This window comes from Chionomys nivalis, chromosome 10, assembly GCF_950005125.1.
Source record: "Chionomys nivalis chromosome 10, mChiNiv1.1, whole genome shotgun sequence".
NCBI lineage: Eukaryota > Metazoa > Chordata > Mammalia > Rodentia > Cricetidae > Chionomys > Chionomys nivalis.
The window spans coordinates 24,957,504-24,979,642 of record NC_080095.1 but is presented as its reverse complement, the minus strand read 5'-3'; the positions used below and the strand labels follow the sequence as shown (position 1 = coordinate 24,979,642).

The 22,139-nt window shown below is 49.3% G+C and overlaps 1 protein-coding gene across 2 annotated transcripts in view; it reads left to right on the top strand.

Moving 5' to 3' along the window:
* Positions 1–22,139, top strand: part of Rin3 (Ras and Rab interactor 3) — a 110,593-nt gene that overhangs the window by 19,157 nt on the left and 69,297 nt on the right. For both annotated transcript variants that reach the window (XM_057783312.1, XM_057783313.1), the window contains exon 2: positions 9,843–10,050. In XM_057783312.1, the coding sequence (XP_057639295.1) occupies positions 9,843–10,050 (208 nt within the window). The remainder of the gene's footprint in view (positions 1–9,842; positions 10,051–22,139) is intronic.

The following is a 22,139-nucleotide window of genomic DNA, read 5'->3' as shown; positions in this document are numbered from 1 at the left end:
TGTGGAACACCAGTGGAAGAGGTCTGAATCCAGCTACTTCTCCTCTGTCCTACAGGCCCTGGAGCTCTGCTTTGGGTCCTGTGTCTTTACAGCTCGGGCCAGCCCAGGAAAGAAGCAGCAGCTGGGGCCGAGCTGTGCACACTCAGGGAAAAGGATCTGGCAGAAGAGACAAGGCTGGCCTGGCCGCCTGCCTTTTCTGTGCTGTCTTCTGGGGCAGGGCCAGCCCAGCTAGAAAGAGAAGCCTTCAAAGGCCCACAGCCAAGGGTCAGATGAGACACAGAGACATGGAATTTGCAGGGTTGGAAGGACCTTAGTCTTTGGCCTGAGAGAGGCCCAGTCAGTATATAGAGCAGCAGGCACAGCTGTTCTCCCATGTGGAGCACCCCACAGACATTACTAGTTGATCCCCTCGTTCTTGTTCTGTGGTACACTCGGCGTAACTCTCTGAGCACTGCCAAGCAGCTGGAGTTCATGTGGAAAGAGTCAACCTACCAGGCATCTGAGGTTGAGCACAAACGTCTCCTTTTCCTGAAGATGTTGTTGAATAGAGAGAGGGGAGGGGTGGTGTCTGGGCCACGATCAGACTCCATGTCCAATGCCACACCCGTTCTGCCAACAATGGCATTTGTTCTGAACCACTTGATTCATGAGTCCTTGTCTTCCTTCATGTCTACGATGTAATGTCACCCACAGACAAATTACTTTGCTGCAATTTCTGCAATTATTAATGATCTATAGGAAACTGATTCTTGCCACCTTAGGTCTTGTTAGCAAGAGTTGAATGGATACCTAGAATGTGGTCTGTCCATAGAAAGCAATGTGGTCTTTCGATAAGAAATAAAAGGTTGCCGGGTGGTGATGGAGCACGCCTTTAATCCCAGCACTAGGGAGGCAGAGGCGGGTGGATCTTTGTGAGTTTAAGGCCAGCCTGAGCTACAGAGTGAGTTCCAGGACAGGATCCAAAGCTACACAGAGAAACCCTGCCTCAAAAAAAAAAAAGAAAGAAAGAAAGAAAAGAAAAAAGAAAGAAAGAAAGAAAGAAAGAAAGAAAGAAAGAAAGAAAGAAAAGAAAAAAAGAAAAAAGAAAGAAAAGTTGATTCAGAAGCCCTGGTAGACTCTGCTAGTCATCACACTCAGGCTGGTGGACCTCGAGAATGTTCAGCAAAGTGGAAGAAACTGAACAGTGCCCAGGTCCACTTACAGGAAATACCTAGGACAGGCGAGTCGGTAAAGAGCGCAAATGAGTAGAAGCTGGTGACGGGGGATGGGGACTGGCTGGTGACTAAAATATCCTAAGACAGCTGCACAGCTGTGACAATATTAAAAACCATAGAGTTGGACCCTTTAAGAACTATTCCAAAAGAGACTGATTGGTCAGCATATTTCTCGAGGTGGTGTGTGCCAACGTGCGGCTCATTGTCTGTCTGGAAGAAGCAGTGGACAGATGTTCCCACTGAGTGCTGTTCAGTCCGGATGGCACAAGATCCTAAGTGGGAGGTACACATTCTGTCATCACGAAGTCGTTGGGGGAGGGCTGTATAGGGGCAGGAGGTTGTCACCACAGCCCTGCAAAATGCAGGAGAAGCAGAGTCTCTCAATGAATCTAGAGCTCAGCAATTGGCTAGACTGGCTAATAAACCCTGATCCTCAGCACTGGGATTGCTGGTGCACATTGCCACCCCCAGCTCCGTCCCAGTCCTGCCTGTTGTCCCCTCAGCCTCGCCTCCCTCCTGACACTGGTCCGGGGACCTCATCACATTTCGCGGTTGTAATTTGCCCCATCAGTGATGGCCTGAGTTCTCGCCTGTGCTGCCTTCGTTAGTTCTTCACTCACCACTAAGGCAGGTTGTATCGTCTCCTGGTTATACCAAGACTGTGAGGCTCACAGGGTGCAGTGGCCTCAGAAGGAGGTTCTATCTTCCCTGGGACTGTGGCCTGCCTTATGCTACTGTGAACATCCTACGTCCAGGCCGTCAGGTCTGATGGCCTTCAGTATCGGCTGCTGCTCTTTGACCCAAGTTCTGTAGCTGTCACGGGAGAGAGGAACAATCCCCAGTGGCCTTCTTGGGTTTCTGCCACGATGTCCTAGAGATGGCCGCCCAAGCTGCTCCCTAAAAAATGAACTGAAGTCCAAATCTCTGGGTGGCCATGGACTGCCCCCCAGGCTGGGCTCTCCAATTCCTTCCTAACATGGATGTGCAGGCTTCTGACCTTACTTCATAGCTCTTAGGAGGCAAAGCACAGATGTCAGCCACAAGGCAACTGAGGATAGCGGCTGCTATCAGGCTGCCCGGGAAGGTGGTGAGCCCCTGTCCCTCCCATCTGATGGGGTGAAGGGCTGTGCCGCCGGAGGAAAAGATTTGGGTTCCTCAGACTACCTTCCCCAGCACCTCAGAGAAGGAGCGCAAGCATATGGGCTTTTTGCTTTTTCAAACAAACGTTGGAGCGCAGGGCTGGCGAGGTGGCGCAGCAGATGAAATGCTTTGCTGCCAAGCCTGACGGCTTTAACTTTGAGCACCAGGACCCACGTGATAAAAATAAAGAACCAACCAAACTCTCACAAGTTGTCCTCTGCCCTCCACACTGGTGTAGCAGATGGGATCCACATCCACACAATAAATAAACATAATTTAAAAATTTAAACTATTCCAAGAAACCTACAGAAAACTTAGCGATGCCCTGTGTAACTGCAATCCAGCTTGTAACATTTCATCGGATTACCATTTCTGCCTTGTCTTTCTTTTTAGTAGTCTCAGAACTCTGGTTGAAGGTTCCCTTACCTCTACTAGGGAGTACCCTTACCCCCACCCCTTGCCAGGAAGTTCCTTTACCCACATACACCAGGGAGCACCTTTATCCCCCTGCCCCGTGCCAGGGAACACTCACGTCCCCTTGCCAGGGAGTTCCCTTACCCCACATACAAAGGGAGCACTCTCACCCCCTGGGCCAGGGAGCACCCTTCCCCCCTCACTAGGGAGTACATCCCACCAGGAAGTACCCTTACCCACATGGGTGAACTGTGGCCACAGAGGAGACACACAGCTGTTGTGAATGCTTTGGACTCGGTATGCAGTTTGCTTATTGCTCTTCGTATTCTGGTGTTTTCATTTGTTTGATTTTAGGACTTTCTCTTTGGGCTTCATTCCAGGCTCCTGGGGTAACTGCAGGAACAGAACAAAGAATTCCTGTGGCAGCTCCTCTCTTATGGATGTGAACACTGTGTCTCCCTCCTCCTCCCCTCTTCTTTTCCCTGACTCAGCAGAGCACTAGATTTCTCAGGCCTTGTTTGTTTTCTTGTTTTTATTTTGTTTTGTTTTGCCTAACAGACCTCAGTGACTTAGTCTCAGGGCTGAGGACATATGTCCCTTTCACCTCTGCCCCAGAGATGCAATGGAAAATGAACACCAACTCAGTCTTCAGGCTTCTGAGATTCTGTGCATTGGGTGGTGTCAGTTGCCTTGCGACAGCGGAGGGCTGGAAGCTTATCTGTTCATTTCTTGTAGACTGGCACTGTGTGTGGGATGCCCATGGTATGTACAGGTATGGTACATGTGAGCAGGTGATGTATATGTGTTCGTGTGTACATCCATGCATGCTAACATGGAGGCCAGAGGTTGATGCTGAGGTCTTTCTCCACCATTCACTGCCTTATCTTTTGAGAATGGATCTGTCACTGAACCTGGTGCTTGTCATTTTGGTTAGACAGCTGACCAGCCAGCTCCAAGAATCCTCCCATCTCTCCCTTCCTCCAGCACTAGGCTACAGGCACGTGCTTTCACACTTGTCTCTTATATGTGTACTGGGGATCTGAACTCAGGTCCCCCTGCCTGCACAAAAGGCGTGTTACCTACAGCCAGCGTTCTGCCCTGGAATCCGCTTTCCTGGTACGTGCTGGTGGTGGCCTTTGTCACCATCTCTAGCAGAGGAGGTGCTGGGAAGTGTGAGTGACGATGTCTCATCTCTCAGATCTGACAGACTGTCATGTGAGCGGGCACAACCTTCGGGCTGTTCTATTCTTAGGGTATGTCCCCCTGGTGCTTGCCTAGCTTTTAGGGCCTGAGAAACGGTCCTTCCTAGCCTCGGTCTGCTACCTGCTTTACTTCCCAATAAGTGAAGCACAATGGACATGAGGAATGGGGTGGATCTGGGTAAGACGGACTGGCAAGTGACTACAACGTCCAGGTATCCCTGGGAGAAGCATGCGTGGCCAGCAGCATCACTGCCTAGAGTCCAGGTGTCCCTAGGAGAAGCATGTGACTACCACGCCATTACCTGGTGAAGCCTAGCTGAACTGTTTCCATGGGCCAGGCTTCTCCAGCTCCGTGGAGCAGATGAAGAAACTGTTGGTTTAAGACGATTTTCGTCACGGAAGCAATGCGTAATCAAAATGATTCGAGCATATCTCAGAACTGTCTTTAATGATGCCTTGAGTGCCCATCTGGAAATTATTCCTTGTGCATATTTATATGTTTCTGTATGTATCTGTTTCCAAATAAGATTTTTTTTAAAAAAAGATTATTGAATTTTCTTTGCCAGCTACTACAAGGGTATGCAAATGTAGAACTTTAAAAAATCACCTTTTTCTAAAGTTAAAGGTTTTAACTTGTTTAAAAAAAACTATTTTTATTGCATTGATCCTTTAATTACTTATTATCTGTGGGGGTCTGTGTATCATGAGGTACGTGCGGAGGGAGGTCAGAGGACAAGCTGTAAGGGTCAGTTCTTTCGTTCTACCATGTGGGTCCTGGGGACCAAACACAGATCTTCAGACTTGGCAGCAAGCCCTTTTACTCACTGAGCCATCTCGTTGACCCAATTTTGGGGAACTTTTTAGTGCAGTAGTTAGAAACAGATTCCAGAGCCTGACCCCAGGAGATTTCATCTTAGGACCCTTACCTTGATTCCGCCTGGCAAGACCCTTTCTCCAAGTCTCTACATGGGTACTGGGGTTGAGATTTAGACTCTCTTTTGGGCACACAATTCAGCCCCGTACAGCAGTCATGAGGATGACAGAGCTCACATCACCTCTGTGAAGCTCTTCCTGCCTCCTCTGCCTCCTTGGAGCCCTGTGCAGAGTATCTGGGCTTTGCCAGAAGGTGTACTAATAGGTGGAGTGGCATGGCTTTTTCCTGGTCCTCCCATCTCTCAAACCCTCCAGTTTCTATCCAAGACTGCACAAGAGGTCTCAGTTCTCCCAGTAAAGTTTCCAGGAGCTCACCAGGCAGCCAAAGCCCCTGGCTCTTGGCCGGGAAACTTCTGTCCTCTCTTCCAGGTAGGTGGCAGTTAGCCAGAGCCCAGGCTGCCATCCCACTGCTCTGACCCCCACAGGGTTTCTGAATTCTTCCCACTTAGGTTTATCAGGCCTGTGACAGAGCCCAGACCTTCTTCACTGTTCCAGGAGCCTGCTCTCTCCTTCCTTCCGGACCAGAGTTGCTCAGAACATCCCAGAGAAACTGGGTGCTGAGGGGCACTGTGGACTTCTCTGGAAACTGACCACAAGCACATGAGGCAGCAGAGTGTCCCTGGACAGCTGTGGGAGGGGAAGGCTGTGGAGCCACTGGAGCCATCGCTTGAGCCTTGCACTGAAAGAGCATCTACTTGGAGGGCTTCTGTTTGCGGCATAGCTCCTGTAAACCCTGGCCTATTTCCTTTCTGCTGTCAATTCTGTTCATGATGGCCCTGTCACTGTTACATGTCACGCCTGCTTGCTTCTTTATCTACGATCAAAGATTTCAGGGTACAGTGGCCTCAGCATCTACTGTCAGGAGGGAGGGCGTGGGTGTCAGAGTCTCTGCTCTGCCAACCGATGACAGGCACAGTGCCAAGAGGGTTCAGCCACAGTCACTGACAGCAGGAGTCACAGTCACAGGCAAAGCTCAGAGTGGGCCAGCTCAACATGTGAGATCATACCTCCTGCCTATCCCCTGTGGACAGTTGAGAATTCAAATTTCCCATGTGTCATCTGTCTTTAGCTATGACAGATACCATGTGGCTCCACTCTTCCAACCTCGTATAAAGTCTACACCTCCCTGTGGCCTTTGACATCTTACAGAATTCTCTAGGCCAAAAAACAAACAAACAAACAAACAAAAACTAAGGACTCTGAGAGCCAGCCTCTGTCTTGTTCATGCTCAGCATGGACCTAGAGAGGCCTCAAGGAGCTGACTTGCCTTGTAAGCATCTTTGAAGCCCGTGCTGAGTCCATCCATGGTGCTTGTCACTGCCAGCCGTGGGGACTACCCCAGCCTTGCCTGTCTGTCCACCAGCTGTCCTTCCGGCATGAGAAGAGTTCTCCCTGTGATTTGTTTCTTAGTCAAGAAACTTGAGTTTTCTTGGCAACTGTGTCTGTGTTCATGTCAGGCTGCATGTTTTCCGTACATTTGAACTCATTGGTTGCCCCCCTGGACCAGATGTGAGCAATACACAGATGTGAGCACCATTCACTTCAGCCAAATGTGCTCCTACCCAGTCCACATAGTGGGAGATGGTAGCAGGAAGAGAGGAACGGCAGCGGGAGAGCCCAGGCATAGGAACCCAATCGCTAGCTCTGCTGGATTACAGGTAAACACTGCTCCATCTTCAGCAGACTCTGCAGCAGACTGGCATAGTAACTCCCACAAAGCAAGGACATATTTTTCTTTTTAAAGGTAATTAAATTGAAGCCCAGAGAAGTAAGATAAGGAGCCTAAAGTCACACTGCCTGATTTCCAATCTGGGCTTCTAGTATAGCAATTGGACTTCATCTGAATGGCTTTCACAGGATGTGAAGAATTTTATCTCAGTTTCCTGGAAAAGTAAAGTTACATATTAAACATGCAAAAGAGCAGATTTTGCAGTGAACAGTCATATCTACCACTTACCCTTAATGTTTTTCTCTGTTTACATTATTGCATGCCTTCATATATCTGTAAATTCACTTTATTTTTGAGCATTCCAGAGGAAATTCTAGACCTCCCTGAATACATTAGCATATGGGGTGTTACCTACAGAGCTCAGTATTAGGTTACGGTTCTTTGCTGCTTTAGTACAAAATGGATATGAGCAAAGTAAGCACGCAAGTGTAAGTAAACATGTGTTTGGACTTCACATTGATTGATGGGATCTGTTTTCTTTTGCCCCTGGCTTTGATTTAGTGTGGACATTTGTGATTGGCCCATGTGGTTTTTCATCAGTGGGTCTCTTTATTGCTAGCTGTTCCCTTGTGTGGGAGTCCAGCCTCTTCATCCTCCTCCCATGGATGAGTACCTGGGCCAGTTTAGAGTTACTGCAAGTTAAGCTGCTGTTACCAATTCCTTGCCCATCTTCTTATGGATGTGGCCTTTTGTTCCTTTGGGGAATGTGCCAAAGAGTGGGACCTGCCATGGAGCCTGTGTGTTCTGGTTATGACAACTTGTCCTGTCATCTTCCAAAGTGGTTGTACCAATTTACATTTATACCAACAAACCTGAGAGCCTTCTGGTACCTGAGCCACCCTCAGCAAAAGGGGTGGGAGTGACCCTTATGTCAACTTCGTTGCACTATAGTATTACCTTGTGCTTTTAATTCACATGTCCCTAATAACGAAGGATTTTTAGCACCTTCTCACCTGCCTACTGGTTCACACACATTGTCTTTGGAGAATCTGTTCAGATCTTTGACTTCCCTTTTTAATTGACTTGTTTGTTACTCATGAAGTATGTTTTGCAAATATCTCCCTCCAGATCAACGGGCAGAGGCGTGTGCATGTGTCTGTGTGTGCATGCATAGGTCCACGTGTGTGTGCATGTGTCTGTATGTGCATGCATAGGTCCATGTGTGTGTGCATGCGTCTGTGTGTGCATGTGTCTATGTGTGCATGCGTAGGTCCACATGTGTGTGCATGTGTCTGTGTGCATGTGTCTGTGTGTGTGCATGCATAGGTCCACATGTGTGTGCATGTGTCTGTGTGTGCATGTGTAGGTCCACGTGTGTGTGTCTGTGTGTGCATGCGTCTGTGTGTGCACGCGTCCGTGTGTGCACGCGTCTGTGTGTGCACGCGTCTGTGTGTGCACGCGTCTGTGTGTGCACGTGTCTGTGTGTGCATGTGTCTGTGTGTGCATGCGTCTGTGTGTGCATGCGTAGGTTCACGTGTGTGTGGAGGGAGAGGACAAGCTCGGGTGTTGTTCTTCAAGCGCCTTCCATCCTGTTTTTTGAGTCAGGGGCTTGTGGTTTGAATACGAATGGCTCCCATGGGCTCAAATATTTGTCATGTTTAGTCATCATGGAGTGGCAGTACTTGAGAAGAATTAGGAGGTGTGGTCTTATTGGAGTGGGTGTGGCCTTGTTGGAGGAAGTGCGTCACTGGGGAAGGGGGTGGGCTTTGAGTTTTCAAAAGCCCAAGCCAGGCTCAGTGCTGCCTGTGAATCCACATGTAGAACTCTCAGCTACTCCGCCTGTACCATGTCTGCCTGCGTGCCAACGTATTTCCTGCCATGATGACAATGGACTGAGCCTCTGAAACTGCAAGCAAGCCCTAATTAAATGCTTTCCTTCGTGAGAATATCTGTGGTCATAGTGTCTCATCACAGCAACAGTAACCCTAAGACAGATCCGTGCTTGCCTGGCTGATGCTTTACCTCCACTCACCCAGACCGGGGTAGAAGTCTTCAGCTCTATTTTTTTAATACAATAGTTATTTCCAACATTTTGTCTCACACTTTTGTTTATCAGCTGGAGTGAGTCAAATTCCCGTGGGAACTATAGGCAGACAGGCAGTTCAAGCAGGAGACTGGAGAAAGATATGCAGGTTCCATGCGGTTGATGGACAGCTACCTTTCAGGGGAGTCCTTTCAGGATGAGAATGCCTTGGATATTAGGGCACTGGCCTCAATTCTTTAGGAAGTGGGAGCCGCAGAAGCTTTTAGAGCAAAGAAGCATAACATGAGGTCCCCATGACTCAAGTTAGAGTCTGGAACAGTTTCCAGTTGGTCACCCGAGAGCAGCAGCCTGCAACTCATGGTGTCGTGAGGACCAAGGGGAGAAGGAGTGCATCCGCCTCTGTCTGCAAAGATGGCAGGCTTAGGAAACCCGAGGTGTCAGAGGGCCCCTCCCTCAGTGCTGGGACTCTAGGGAGCTGCTTGACTACTTAGAGAAATGGCTCTCTGGCTCTAAAACTCCTGGGGTCCCCTGCCCTCTCTGACTTCACCTTCCACGTGCATCCCTGTCACCTGCCCCCAGCCCTGAAGTTCCTCCTGGACACCTCTTTCCAAGACACCTGCAGTTTTCAGTGTAAAGTCACTGTGTACTGGGGTCCTCTTTGACCTTCCAGGCCCCCTGACCTTCCCCTGCAGTTCCACTGCCCAACCTACTGCACCCATCTCTTTTCTCTTTGGGTGGTTTATAGGGCTCCCTTCTCTTTCTTACCATTTTGCACATTGTGGGCACCTGGGCCTAGGATGCTCTCAGTCTATATTATCAGTATGGATCAGTCACTCTTAACCCAGTGACCAACATGTGGCAAGTCACACCGAATGGCGCAGGTCTCTCTCAATTAAAAGGTTTCAAACCCTTCTTCAGGGATCTACTCAGATGCCACCATGCTTGCTTGAGTTCACCTGGGCTGAAATTAGCCACGGTGTCCACTCTACTCCTGTTATTTTTAGTTTCTTCTTGCGCCTTAGCTGGCTGCTTCTGTGTGTGTCTTACTTGCTATAATGATACATGCCTTAGATGGAGACTCATCTATTGATATCATTCCCCAAAGGGCCCTGGCCACATAGATGTTAAATGAGCAAATAGGGTTGATTCAGCCCCTACTCATTGTTCACCTTCTCGCGGCTCTCTGAAGAATGCGCTGACGATTTGCTTCTGCATCCTGTTTTCAGTCCTACTCCAGATGCTGGCAAAGGAGACGGAGAGGAAGACGAGGAGAAAGACAGCATGAGGCTTGGTCTGCTCACCACCTCAAAGAACTGCATCCCACGCCGGGGCATTAGTGTCCTGGAGAAGCTGGTGAAGACCTGCCCAGTGTGGCTGCAGCTAGGGCTAAGCCAGGCAGAGGCTGCCAGGATCCTGCAGCGGGAGGTAGCTGGGGTAAGTCAGTTCTGTCCACCCCAATGAAGGGAACTCAGGATGCACCCCACTGAAGTAGCTGCATGCAAACAGCTTCTGTTCACTCTTCTTCTTGCCTCCCTCTGTTCCTCTGTCATGGTGTCTGTCTGGAATCAGCAGTGGGGAGGTGAGGCGTGTGCTAGCGGTGCCTTCTGGGGTATTCAGACACCAGAGATACAGGACTGTGCTGGCTTTCTCTGACTTTGAGGGTTGGGTCAATGACCAAGGACAAAAGTATCAGAGGAAACATGGTTTAGATGCCCTTTGTTTATGAACAAAGTCAAGAGGCCATGTGGTTTCATCAGCAGATGTTTTGGAGTTGGGCTTTGAGGTGGTTTCTGGGACTCATTGTTTTGTTTCTTTGAAATGAGAGCTTTAATATCTTCTCTCCACATGCTGTTCCCAGTACACGGGAAGTGAGATTGAACGGTAGATGGTGAATGGGTGGATGGATGGGTGGGTGGATGGATGGATGGGTGGGTGGATGGATGGATAGGTGGGTGGATGGATGGATGGATGTGTAGTGATGAGGAAAGCAGGCCTGCTTTTCGTCCTGCCCGGCTCCCACACAGCTAACTTTACACCCGAAATAATTACACGGAAACTGTATTCATTTAAATGCTGTCTGGCCCATTAGTTTTAGTCTCTTATTGGCTAATTCTCACATCTTGGTTAACCCATTTCTAATAATCTGTGTAGCACCATGAGGTGATGGTTTACCGGGAAAGATCCTAACCTACATTCATCTCAGGTCAGAGAATCATGGTGTATGCCTCACTGCCTTTGTCCACCCAGAATTTTGTTCTGTCTACTCCACCCACCTAAGGGCTGGCCTATCAAAAGACCAAGGCAGCTTCTTTATTTAACCAATGAAATCAACAGAAACAGAAGACCCTCCTACATGGATGGGTGGATGGATGGATGGATGGATGGATGGATGGATGGATGGATGGATGGGTAGATGAGTGGATGGGTGGGTGGGTGGGTGGATGGATGGATGGATGGATGGATGGATGGATGGATGGGTGGGTGGGTGGATGGATGGATGGTTGGGTGGGTAGATGAATGGGTGGGTGGATGGGTGGGTGGATGGATGGATGGATGGATGGATGGATGGGTGGATGGATGGATGGATGGGTAGATAGGAGTATGAATAGATAAGATGATGGCTGGATAGACAGAGATGACCAGATGACAGTTGACAGAATGAGTCAGAGCGCCTCCCCTGCTCCTGTCACCCCCACACATATTTTCTCAAATGCTATTCCCTTTTGAAAACAGCATGTAATTTGTTTTAATTATAAAAATGATCCACATATGCATTTGTTATTTTTTTAAAAAAAAAAAAACAAGCTGGACAGAAATGAATAAAATTGTCAGAAGTAAAACGTCTATTAAAGGCTTTTCCACCTACTCAAGGCCAATTCACTCCCTAGAAGACTTTAAAAAAAAAAAAAAGTTAAAGCAAAATACACATCACATCAAAACAGACATTTACAGTGTACCACAGGCATTTGGTGTGCTCTGGGCACTGTGCTGCTACTGCCTCCATCTGGTTCCAAGGCATTCTCTTCACCTCAAAACAGCCCTGTCCCCAGTAAGCAGCTCCTATCCACGTCCCCTCTCCACCCAGGACCCACTGTGCTTCCACAGTCATTTCGGCAAGGACCAATGTGGCACCCTTCAGTCATCTTTCACACATGTCCCACACCCTAGCAGTCGTGTTCCCCAAGGAGTCGCCCTGTCTTCTCAGGAATGAGCCCTGACCCCCTAAACTACCTACGGCAGCTGTTGCTCCTCCTTCCCAGGAGCCACAGGGAGGCAGTGGCAGAGCCAGGATTGACCCTGGGCTGTCTAAGTGCTCCTAGAATCTATCTCACTGTGTCTGTTTGATACTGGGGACTTCAGCTTCCTAGCTGTTCTCATCTCATCTGTCTCCCGGGAATCGTCCTCAGTCTAGGACTTGAGGCTCAGACTCTCTTACCCCAAATATATAAGATCTACAGAACTATCGTTTGTGCCGGAAATCCAGGGTGACTGGAAGCCAGGGGACCTCTAGCTAGTCCCAGCCACCCTGTCACAGGGTGTAGGGCTGGGAAGGTAATAATATCCCTGAGCCCACCCAGCCCACCCCAGCTCACAGGTCAGCCTAAGTGTCCATAGATGCCTCTTTTCTGCACGGCAGGAAGCAGGGAGGCAGAGAGATGCTGTGGCCCAGAAAACAAACCCACTGTTTATTCCTCTCTAAAGTTTTCTAGTCCTTCAGTGACCAGGGCCCACACAGCAGGTACCCCTAGCAGCCTGTACCAACCTCTGTGTCACAGGGTTCACCCTCCATTCTGTGAGGAAGCAGCTTACAGGCGGGTCAAGAGCAAACCGGCGGCTGGTGTATTATTTGTCCCTTTTCCATTGCTGTGACAAGCACCGTGACCCAGGCAACCTTCAAAAGGAAGAGTTTATTTGGGCTCACGGTCCCAGAGGAATGAGTCTGTCATGGAGAAGTGGCAGGAGGCTTGGTGACCGGAGTAGCCAGCTAAGACTTAACGTCTTACCCACAAGCACAGGAGCAGAAAGAGCAAACTAGACTAGGGAAGACTTTTACTCTCAAAGCCCACCCCATTGGCACACCTCCTCCAGCAAGGCCATGCCTCTTGAACCTACCCAAACCATGTCGCCAACTGGGGACCAAGTGTTCAAATGCCTGACACTATGGGGGGACATTTATCATTCAAGCTGGCCATCAGAAAGGGTGTGTCCAGGGTGTGTAAAGGTGGGTCTAGTCACTGAGTAGGAAGGAACAGACCCTCCCCACCCCCAGCCCCTGGAAGAATACTGTAAGGGTCATACCACAAACTGGGGCAATAGAAGTTGTGGCCTTGTCAGAGTATTTCTGTGGCTGGAGCTAGGCTTAGTGGTGATGTAAATGCTGGGTTTAACAAGCATCCCCATTCCCCCGTACCATCCTTTCTTGGCATCTTCCCAGTCCCTAAGGTTCTGTTTGGGGTGTTTGGGAGCATTGTCCCTGTGCTGTCCAGATGCCATCTTGTTGCCAAGCAGGCTCTGCTTTTATCGTATTTCAGGAACCCTGAGGAGGCCTGAGCTGTTTCCTCAGCACCAGCCTTTTAGAGCCACTGGTGTGCTGAAAAGAGTCCTCAAGAAGCTGCAGAAAGCGAAAGAGGTCAGCAGAGGTTATAGACACTGACTGAATCCCTCTGGAAAGGCAGTGTGGCGCACACACCTCAGGGCTCTGTCACCTGACGGTCGGGGAGCTTCATGCTCTTCATCAATCCATCACTATTATAGGGGCTGACAGCTCATTTTCCAGCCCTTTCTCTCGGCCTGTTCTGTGAGAACAGTCCCCTGCCAGGAGCAGCCCTGAGGTAAAGAGGTGTGGAGCTGACTGCAGCAGGCAGAGCTGGAGTCTAGGAGTCTAGGGATGGCCCAGGACTGAGCAGGCAGCAAGACTGCTAACCCTGGGAAGTGAGGTCACCGGCGTGAGGTTACGAGGCCAGTGAGTGGTGGAGCCAAGTCCAGGTAGAACTACCTGAGACAGAGTGAGGACTAGACCAGCAAAGGAGAAACAGAAATGAACCAAACACGGTCAACCCCATGTCACCATACTGTACCTGCACATTAACCACGGATGGAAAATGTTTGAGGGACAGTTGCCCCTGCACTGAGCAGTGTAGACTCTAAGTGGTGCAGCATAAGTCCCGTTTACACAGCACTGGCCTGGCCCAGAGATGGTCCCGGGCTGCTTTAGAGAGTAGAGGAGGATGCGAACAGGTTGTATAGAGATTCAGGTGTGTTAGCTAAGGACAGGGATATGTTCCGAGAGGTGATTACCAAGTTATTTTATTGTTGTTGAGCCAACGACCCAGAACATTCTTACATAAGCTAGGATGGTCACTTGCCGATATTATTTGGTCCCTGCAGCCGTTTCTGTCAGCTAGGTATAATCAGCATCCCCCTCTCCAGACGAGGAAGTTGAGGTACAGAGATGTTGACTCATTTGTCTAAAGTTACACAGCTAGGAAATGTGGGGCTGGGGAATATAGCTCAGTGAGTTCCCGGCCAGCTTGGACCACAGTGCAAGAGAATCTTCCAAAGAAAAAGGAAAGAGAGGCTCATGGTGTAATCTTCAAAGATGCTGGGAAAGCCCTTTGCTGCACAGTGTGGTTCCCAGAGAACCAGTGCAGTGATGTCATTATTTTGAAAAACACAGACACCATGGGTGGTCCCTGTACTGTAAGATACCCAGAGATCTCCTGGGTCTTCCTCCTGAAGCATTGTGAGAGGCAGCCTTTGTCATGCCTGGAGCCAGCCCTCTTGTCCCCAGTGTCTCTGTGGCCTTGGCCACATCTACTTCTTCCCCAGGACCTGCTCCCAGCCTCTTCTCTGATAAGAAGTTGGGAACACTGTGGCCCCCTTTTTAAAAGAAAAAACAATTATATGTATCCAGCAACAGGGCAATTAGAAAGTTGCCTTTATTAGTTCTGCACTCTAGCTGGTTTGTTATTTTAGCTAGAATAGTTTTAGAGTTATGGAAAAGTTGCAAGCATAGAACAGAGAGTGCCCTGTACCCTGAGAACAGAGCATGCCCTGTGCCCACCCACACGCAGGCTTCCCCACTGACAGCAGCCAACCAACACTTGCCAGTTACTGTGCTGGTTCTGGTGCATTCGTGTCAGCTAAAGCCTGGACTCGGTCCTACCTGATGTCCTGGCTGTCCCAGGACCCTCTCCAGGTCACATATGCCATGCAGTCATTGTACCTCTGGACTTCTCTCGGTGGGGACAGTTTGTTAGACAGATTTGAGGAAGACGGATTGAGGACTTAGCAGAATGTTCTCCACAGTTTGTCTAGTGGTTAGCCACGGGTTGACAAGTCTCAGTGAAGTAACAGAGGCAAAGCCAGGGCCAGCCCATCTTTCGAAGGTCCTGTGTTAGTCAGCCCAGCACCCCTCTGTAGACAGGAAGTAACAGAACGAAGCCTATCACCTCATGGTGGACAGGAAGTAATAGTGCAAAGACCATCATCTCATGGTGGACAGGAAGTAACGAGCAAAGTCCATTATCTCATGGTAAACAGGAAGCGACAGAGAAAAGCCTATCACCTCATGGTGGACAGAAAATGGTGGAGCAAGGCCTATCACCTCATGGTGGACAGGAAATGGTGGAACAAGGCCTATCACCTCATGGTGGACAGGAAGTAATAGTGCAAAGACCATCACCTTATGGTGGACAGGAAGTAATAGTGCAAAGCCTATCACCTCATCGTGGACAGGAAGTGACAGAGCAAAGCCCATCACCTCAAGGTGGACAGAAAGTAACAGAGCAAAGCCTATCACCTCATGGTGGACAGGAAGTAATAGTGCAAAGCCTATCACCTCATGGTAGACAGGAAGTGACAGAGCAAAGCCCATCACCTCATGGTGGAAAGGAAGCGACAGAGCAAAGCCTATCACCTCATGGTGGACAGGAAGCAACAGACCAAAGCCTATCACTTCATGGTGGACAGAACACACACAGAAAGGAGCCAGAGCTATATAGGGACCCTCCCCCAACTGACCTATTTCCTTAGCCAAGCCACACCTCCCAAGGTTTCCAGAGCCTCTGAATTAGCATTCTAAGATAGAGACCTTGGCTTCAAGTCTTTAATACATGACTCTGCTCGAACACATGATTTGAATCACAACAGGTTCCAAATCGCAATGCGGCTTGTCCCAGTGGTGTTGGCCTTGCTTGCCCACTGCCAGTTGTGACGTCTCTCTCCCTCACCCTCGTTCTGGCCCTCCTCTTCCCTACTGCTCTTTGGAAGGAAAGTCATTCTGCTGTAAGGAGGGACGTTGCACCCTGCCTCCTGAGTGACAGGGCTCTCGAAACACTGGAGTTCTGCATAAGATTCATCTCTTCCCCCTTGTCTGCTTAATCCCATGCATCAATATATAACCCTGAGACTAGCTTTATACTTCGGGTGCAAACTAATTTGCAACCTTGTATTTGGACCCCTGCTATGAAGGCCAGAGGTCAACCTCAAGTGTTGTTTTTTTAGGCTGGTTTTTTTTATTTGTTTGTTTATTAAGACAGTCTCTCTCATAGAACCTGGTATCACTGTACCTTCATTAAGGAGGCAAGGCTAACTGGCCAGTGAGCCCCAGGAATCCTCCACCTGTGTCTGCCTCCTCAGTGCTGGGATTACAGGTGTGTGCCACCACATCAGGCCTTTGTTTGCTTGCTTGCTTGTTTTGTTTTGTTTGAAACAGGGTTTTATTGTAGCTTTGGAGCCTATCCCGGAACTAGCTCTTGTAGACCAGGCTGGCCTCGAACTCACAGAGATCCTCCTACCTCTGCCTCTCGAGTGCTGGAATTAAAGGCGTGTGCTGCCACCCCCCCGGCCACACCGGACCTTGTACGTGGGTTCTGGGGATCAAACTCAGCTCCTAATGCTGCAAGTCAAGCGCTTTACCCACTAAGCTATCTCCTAAAACCCTAATATGCAATTTTTGTGGAAAGCTGTCCACAGAAGCTTCTCAAGTGGATTATGATGGTTGGGTTTTATCAGCTTGACACGTCTAGGGTCATCTAAGGAAAGGGAGCCCCAGTTGAGAAAACGGCAGCATCAGATTAACCTGTAGGCAAGCCAATGGGGCATTTTCTTGGTTAATGACTACTATGAGAGGGCCTAGACCACTATGGGCGATGCCACCTCTGGGCAGGTGGCCCTATGTTATATAAGACAGCAAGCAGAACAAGCTTGTAATCAGTATGACTCTGTGGTTTCTGCTTTGAATCCTGTGTCCAGGTCCCAACCTCAAGTTCCATGACTTCCCTCAATAGTGGACCATCAGCGATCAGATGACATAACTTTTCCTTCCCAAGATACTTTAGGTCACGGTGTTTGTCACAGCAATACAAAGTAAACAAGGACATGGCTCTTGTGTCCCTTTGACCCCAGCACTCTGCAGCAGCGAATACAGGTGTCCTTGCTTGCATTCTGTTTGGGGCACTTACTTGTTTCCTGGACATACAAGATGCTGTTATCTTGTGTGTTCTGCCTCGGCCCAGGCACCAGCCACATCCTGTGTCTCCAAGGGACTCACTCTCCTAGAGGCCAAGGTCTGCGTGGGACCCGGATCTGTTGCTATTGAGTTGTCATCATTTCCAGGTCAAATGACAATTGTCATTTATTTATCTATTTATGGGGGCGAAGGTTTATCTATTTATGCCACTGTGGGTGTGTGGAGCTCAGAGAACAGCTTATGGGAATTTGTTCTCTCCTTCCAACATGTGGGTTTTGGGGGTTGTACTCAGGTCATCAGGTTTGGTGGCAAGTGTTTTCCCCTAACAGTCTTCAATGAGTGAAGTCTCTGTGGTAGTGAGGGATTAGCTTCAGAGCTGTGGGAATGTATGTTGTCAGACAGACTGGCAGACTCACAAGAGTGCCAGTTCCATTCTGACAAGTTTCTTTGGTAATACAGAGAAGTCCTCTTTCCCTCTGCATGGGAGGCTGAGGCCAGGAGAGCAGTGGCATTGACAATGGTGGGGAGGCTCAGCTCTGGTCCCGCTCTCATCCTTGTGGCAGCCATGTAATCAGGGCCACATTCTGCATCCACACTTTGGAAACAACGTTGCAAGGGGAACACGTGGCCTGAGTTTGGCTTCCAGTTGTGGCACCTTGCTTGATTTCATCACTGCCTGCCTTCAGAGGCCCAAAACATTACAGCATCAGCCTCCAGACCAAATGCTTAGTCCTTTGACTTGACTTAAAAAGCTAGGATTCTTCTAACGTCCTCAGACCTACTGGGCCAGAGTGGAGGCACTCTGTGTGGGACTGGGACATTTGGATCTCTCCCTTTAATGCTTGAGAAGCTAACCCATCATTGGCACCAAGACGTGTTTCTCCTCTATGAAAGAGAAGCCGTTGGCACACTTTAGAAGCTCCCAAGGTGACTCTAAGTGGTGGCCAGCCTTGAGAAATGCTGCCTGGGCCTTTCCATGGCCATGTTGTAAGTCAGAGGAATGAAGAGGGGCTGTAGTTTCCCCATGTCTCATAGACGAATCTTGGTCATTGTGTCCTTCTGTCCACGATTCCGAGGTCTCCGATCTTCTGTGTGCAGTACCCAGCTCTGTTGGGGTGGGAGCCTGGGGTGAAAGGACCATGGCTGCAGGAGAATTGCTACAACTGCATGAGCCCAGGATGCCCACTGGGCTGCCCATCTCGCCCTGCAGTTTTTGCCTTGACCAAACTAGACGCATCCTCATAGGCATGACGGGAACGTTCTCCAGCTGCAAGCAGCTCTGGTCCAACATGAAAGATGAAAACACAACCATTTTTAGAGTGTGTCTAGATTTGAGGTTTTATTTATTTGAGGGGATTGCTGTGGCTGTATACTTCTTTGCCTGAGTCTTTTCCATCCCAGGTGTTGCTAAAAACATTGGTCTGTTCAAAACCTATCTTATCCTATCCCAGTACTTGGGAGGCAGAAGCGAGGCAGGTGAATCTCTGTGAGTTCAAGGCCACCATACCCTGTTGCAAAAAAAAAAGAAAGAAAGAAAAAGAAAAAACCCACGAAAATCAGACATCCTAGCAGGTTATGATCTATGGTTGTACATGTCTGCAACCTCAGCACTCAGGAGGCTGAGGCAGGAGAATCACTGCAAGTTCGACATTATGCTGGACACCATAGCATGCTTGAGCTACTTAGCAAGACACTGTATCAAAAAACTAGACAGCAAAGTACTCCATACTAGCCAAGACAGACAGGGAAGCATCCTGAGTCGTCTGCACCAGCCTCAGAGATTGGCTCAGTTCATCACAACATGAACTCTCTTGTAGCCTTGCCCGGGAGTCGTGCTGGGAAGGCCCCCAAAGTGCTGGAGCAAGAAGAGTTTTTTCTACAGGAAAGCTTGGAATCCCTCGTTGTTTCCTTTTCTACAAAGCCAGCTTGGAGAGTGACCTCCCTGCCAGCCCAGAGCAATTCTGCATCAGAATTTAGAAGGATACAGCTCTCCAGATGCAGCGTCCGGGGCTCTCACCATCGTCTAATCCAGAGTTCAGCAGGAGGAATCCTAACTGTTCAGATGTTAAGCCCCTTTGTGGAACGATGCTCAGTGGCTTATGCTGTTTGGGGAAGGCCGTCCTGCTGTCTAAGGGTTCCTATGGCTTATGTTGGGGGAGCTGATGAAAAGAGGACTGAGAAACCAGACAGCCGACCCAGATGTCAGGAGGTCAGGTAGGTGAGGACTCTAGGACCAGCGGGATCTGCTGGTAGCCTGGTTAATCAGGGAAATGACTCAGGAGCAGGCACCTTGGCATTGTGGGCAGGAGGGTGTCAGGCTCTGTGACTCGTCACCCTGGTGAATGTCCAGGAATGAGCAGAAGTCCTCAGTGCCTGCTCCTACCACCTGCATTCCCAGGTTGCTCACTCTGGCTTCTCTCCACTCAGAGCCGAGACCTGAGGGCTGCAGCTTTTGGAATCAGGGCTGCTTGGTTCTCTTGCTACAGGTGCTTCCTGCCCACCCTGTCACTTTTCTAGTTCAGAGATGCTTAGGTGGACCGAAACAGCGGAATTCCAGACCTGTGCTACCGGAGCTAGCCAGCAACATTCTAGGGCGGTCTCGTTGCCTGGGCAGGAATGAAATCACAGACAACCCTGCTCACCTCCCCCAGGTCCAAGATGGGGCCAGCAGGTCCAGGATAGGATCCCTTTTCAGTCCCTCTCTGAAACCAAGGGCCTAAGAGCCTCCTGTTAGCATAACCTCATGCCTGGTCAGAAAAGGTCCCTACCAATGACAGATGCCCCTGCCTCAGGAAGTTCCCAGGGTTTTGAAGCTCTGCAGCAAGAATTGGAAACAAAGACCAGCTGTATTTCCCATTGTACCACACCCACTCACACACTCATTCACATGTATTTCCTCCAGCCCCGCTGGTTCCCATGGATCTGTGGACCAGGAGGCGAATTGACCTTGAACCTCTATCGAAGAAACAAAGTGACTTCATATTTGAGAGACATCGTTGGGACAGTTAAAGTTCAGTGTCTCAGCTATTGTCTCTGGGCAGGGAGTGAGGTCTAACAGGAGCATCTAGAAACAAGCAGACTAGCAACTCCTCTTCCCTTCTCTCCACTTCTGCTTCTGGTTCTCATGCTCTCTCCACCCTGCCCAGAAGAAAGAGACTGACACCACCCTCCTCCGCCTTCCCACTTCAGCTAACTTCCAGAAGGGCCATGCGTGCTCGTGAAGAAGAAATCTTTTAAGAGCCTGGTGAGATATGGGAAGGTCATGCCTGGGACCTAAAGTCAAGGGGCTGAATTTAAAACCCATCTCTAGCATCTCCTGTGCTGTCTTAAGCATTACCTTGCTCTTCTTACCTCTGCTTCCTCATAACCACACCCCCTGTAGATTTCATATGAGAAGATGCAAGTTCCAGCTTGGGGCCCACTGGGGAGACATACATGTCGGCTGCTGTGGATCAGGAGCAGTGAGCTCACTGTGTATTTTATTAACAGCGCTGCACACATGCCTAAGATGATCTGGCAGTGTCGTGGTGGGATTAGTAACTAGTAGCCGTGGCAGCAGAGTCTGGAGGCCAAGGAGAGGTCTTCTCCAGAGCCTCCCACACTTGAGGTCGTGTCCTCACGCTTGGGGATGTCCTGCTGTCCTTGCTCCTCAGCCAGCCCTCAACAGCTTGGCCACACTCCTGGTCTTGGGAATTCCAGCTGAGCTATTTGGGACCTGAGCCCAGGAGACATAGTCCAGTGGCAGAGTAGGGATGGAGGGAATGGGAACACTGACTGAGTGCTTCCCTTCCTTTGACAGTGTGTTCAAGGAGGCTGGGAATATTCCAGAAGGCGTTCACCTGGGAAGAAAGGGTGAGCCTGAGAAGGGCCAGCTGAGCCTGAGAAGGACCTTAATAAACAACAGTTTGTAACAAAGGAGAGGCTTCTCATTGTGACTGCACCTGGGAGGCCACTGCCTCTGGGGACCACACGGAGTGGAGCCACGGCATGGTCAGAAGTAGTACAGCCTCGGAGTCTATAAAGAGATGGTGTCCCTCCTGTGTTCGTAGTGTCCGGGGTCAGTCAGTACTGCCTTAGTAGAGCACAAACACACGTTCCCCTGGCCCAGAGGGTTGTCTGTTGGCTCTGTCAACTCACAGGGGATCTGCAGCAGAAGAAAGCCTCAAAGAACTTCATTTCAGGTTAAAGCGGGGAGCCCTTGCATGGTGAAGGTCCTGAGTATACTGAGACTGGATCCTATTCAGTCTCTCACAGCCAGGAAGACATGACTAAGTTTGTGTGTGTGTGTGTGTGTGTGCATATATGTGCATATATATATATATATATATTATACAGTGAGGCATCTCTGTTGATACACACACTGTTGTTTTATAAGGTCCTGACCAGGCCAACCTTTCTGAGTTCACCCTGTGGTCCAGGCAGGCATTTACTCAGTCACTACACCCTCCCAGAGTAGCGGGCAGTGATGGTCAGGGTCTCTTCATTTCTCACCTGGGGGCAATAACAAAACTCACACCATGTGGTGACAGAGAAAATTAAGCCAGTGAGTATATGATGTACCCTGACAGTTCCTGCCACAGAGAGTTTCAAGTTAACTGGTTGCTATTTTTAGCAGGGACTGATAGCAAAGGTGTGTGATCCCAGCTACTCAGGAGGATTAAAAGTTCAAGCAAAGCCCATGCGGGCTAAAGAGTGTGTTCAAGTCCAGCCCGAGCAACTTAGTGACACCTTGTCTCAAAGAAAAATGGAAAGTGGGTTGGGGCTGGAACTTAGTGGAAGGGCCTTGCTGCTTCCCTGTGTTCAATCTCTAGGACCATAAAGTCCAAACAAAGCATTATTGCTCTATCATCTATCTATCTATCTATCTATCTATCTATCTATCTATCTATCTATCTACCTATCTACCTACCTATCTATCTACCTACCTATCTATCTATCTATCTATCTATCTATCTATCTACCTACCTACCTATCTATCTATCTTTCTATCTATCTACCTACCTATCTATCTTTCTATCTATCTACCTACCTATCTATCTATCTTTCTATA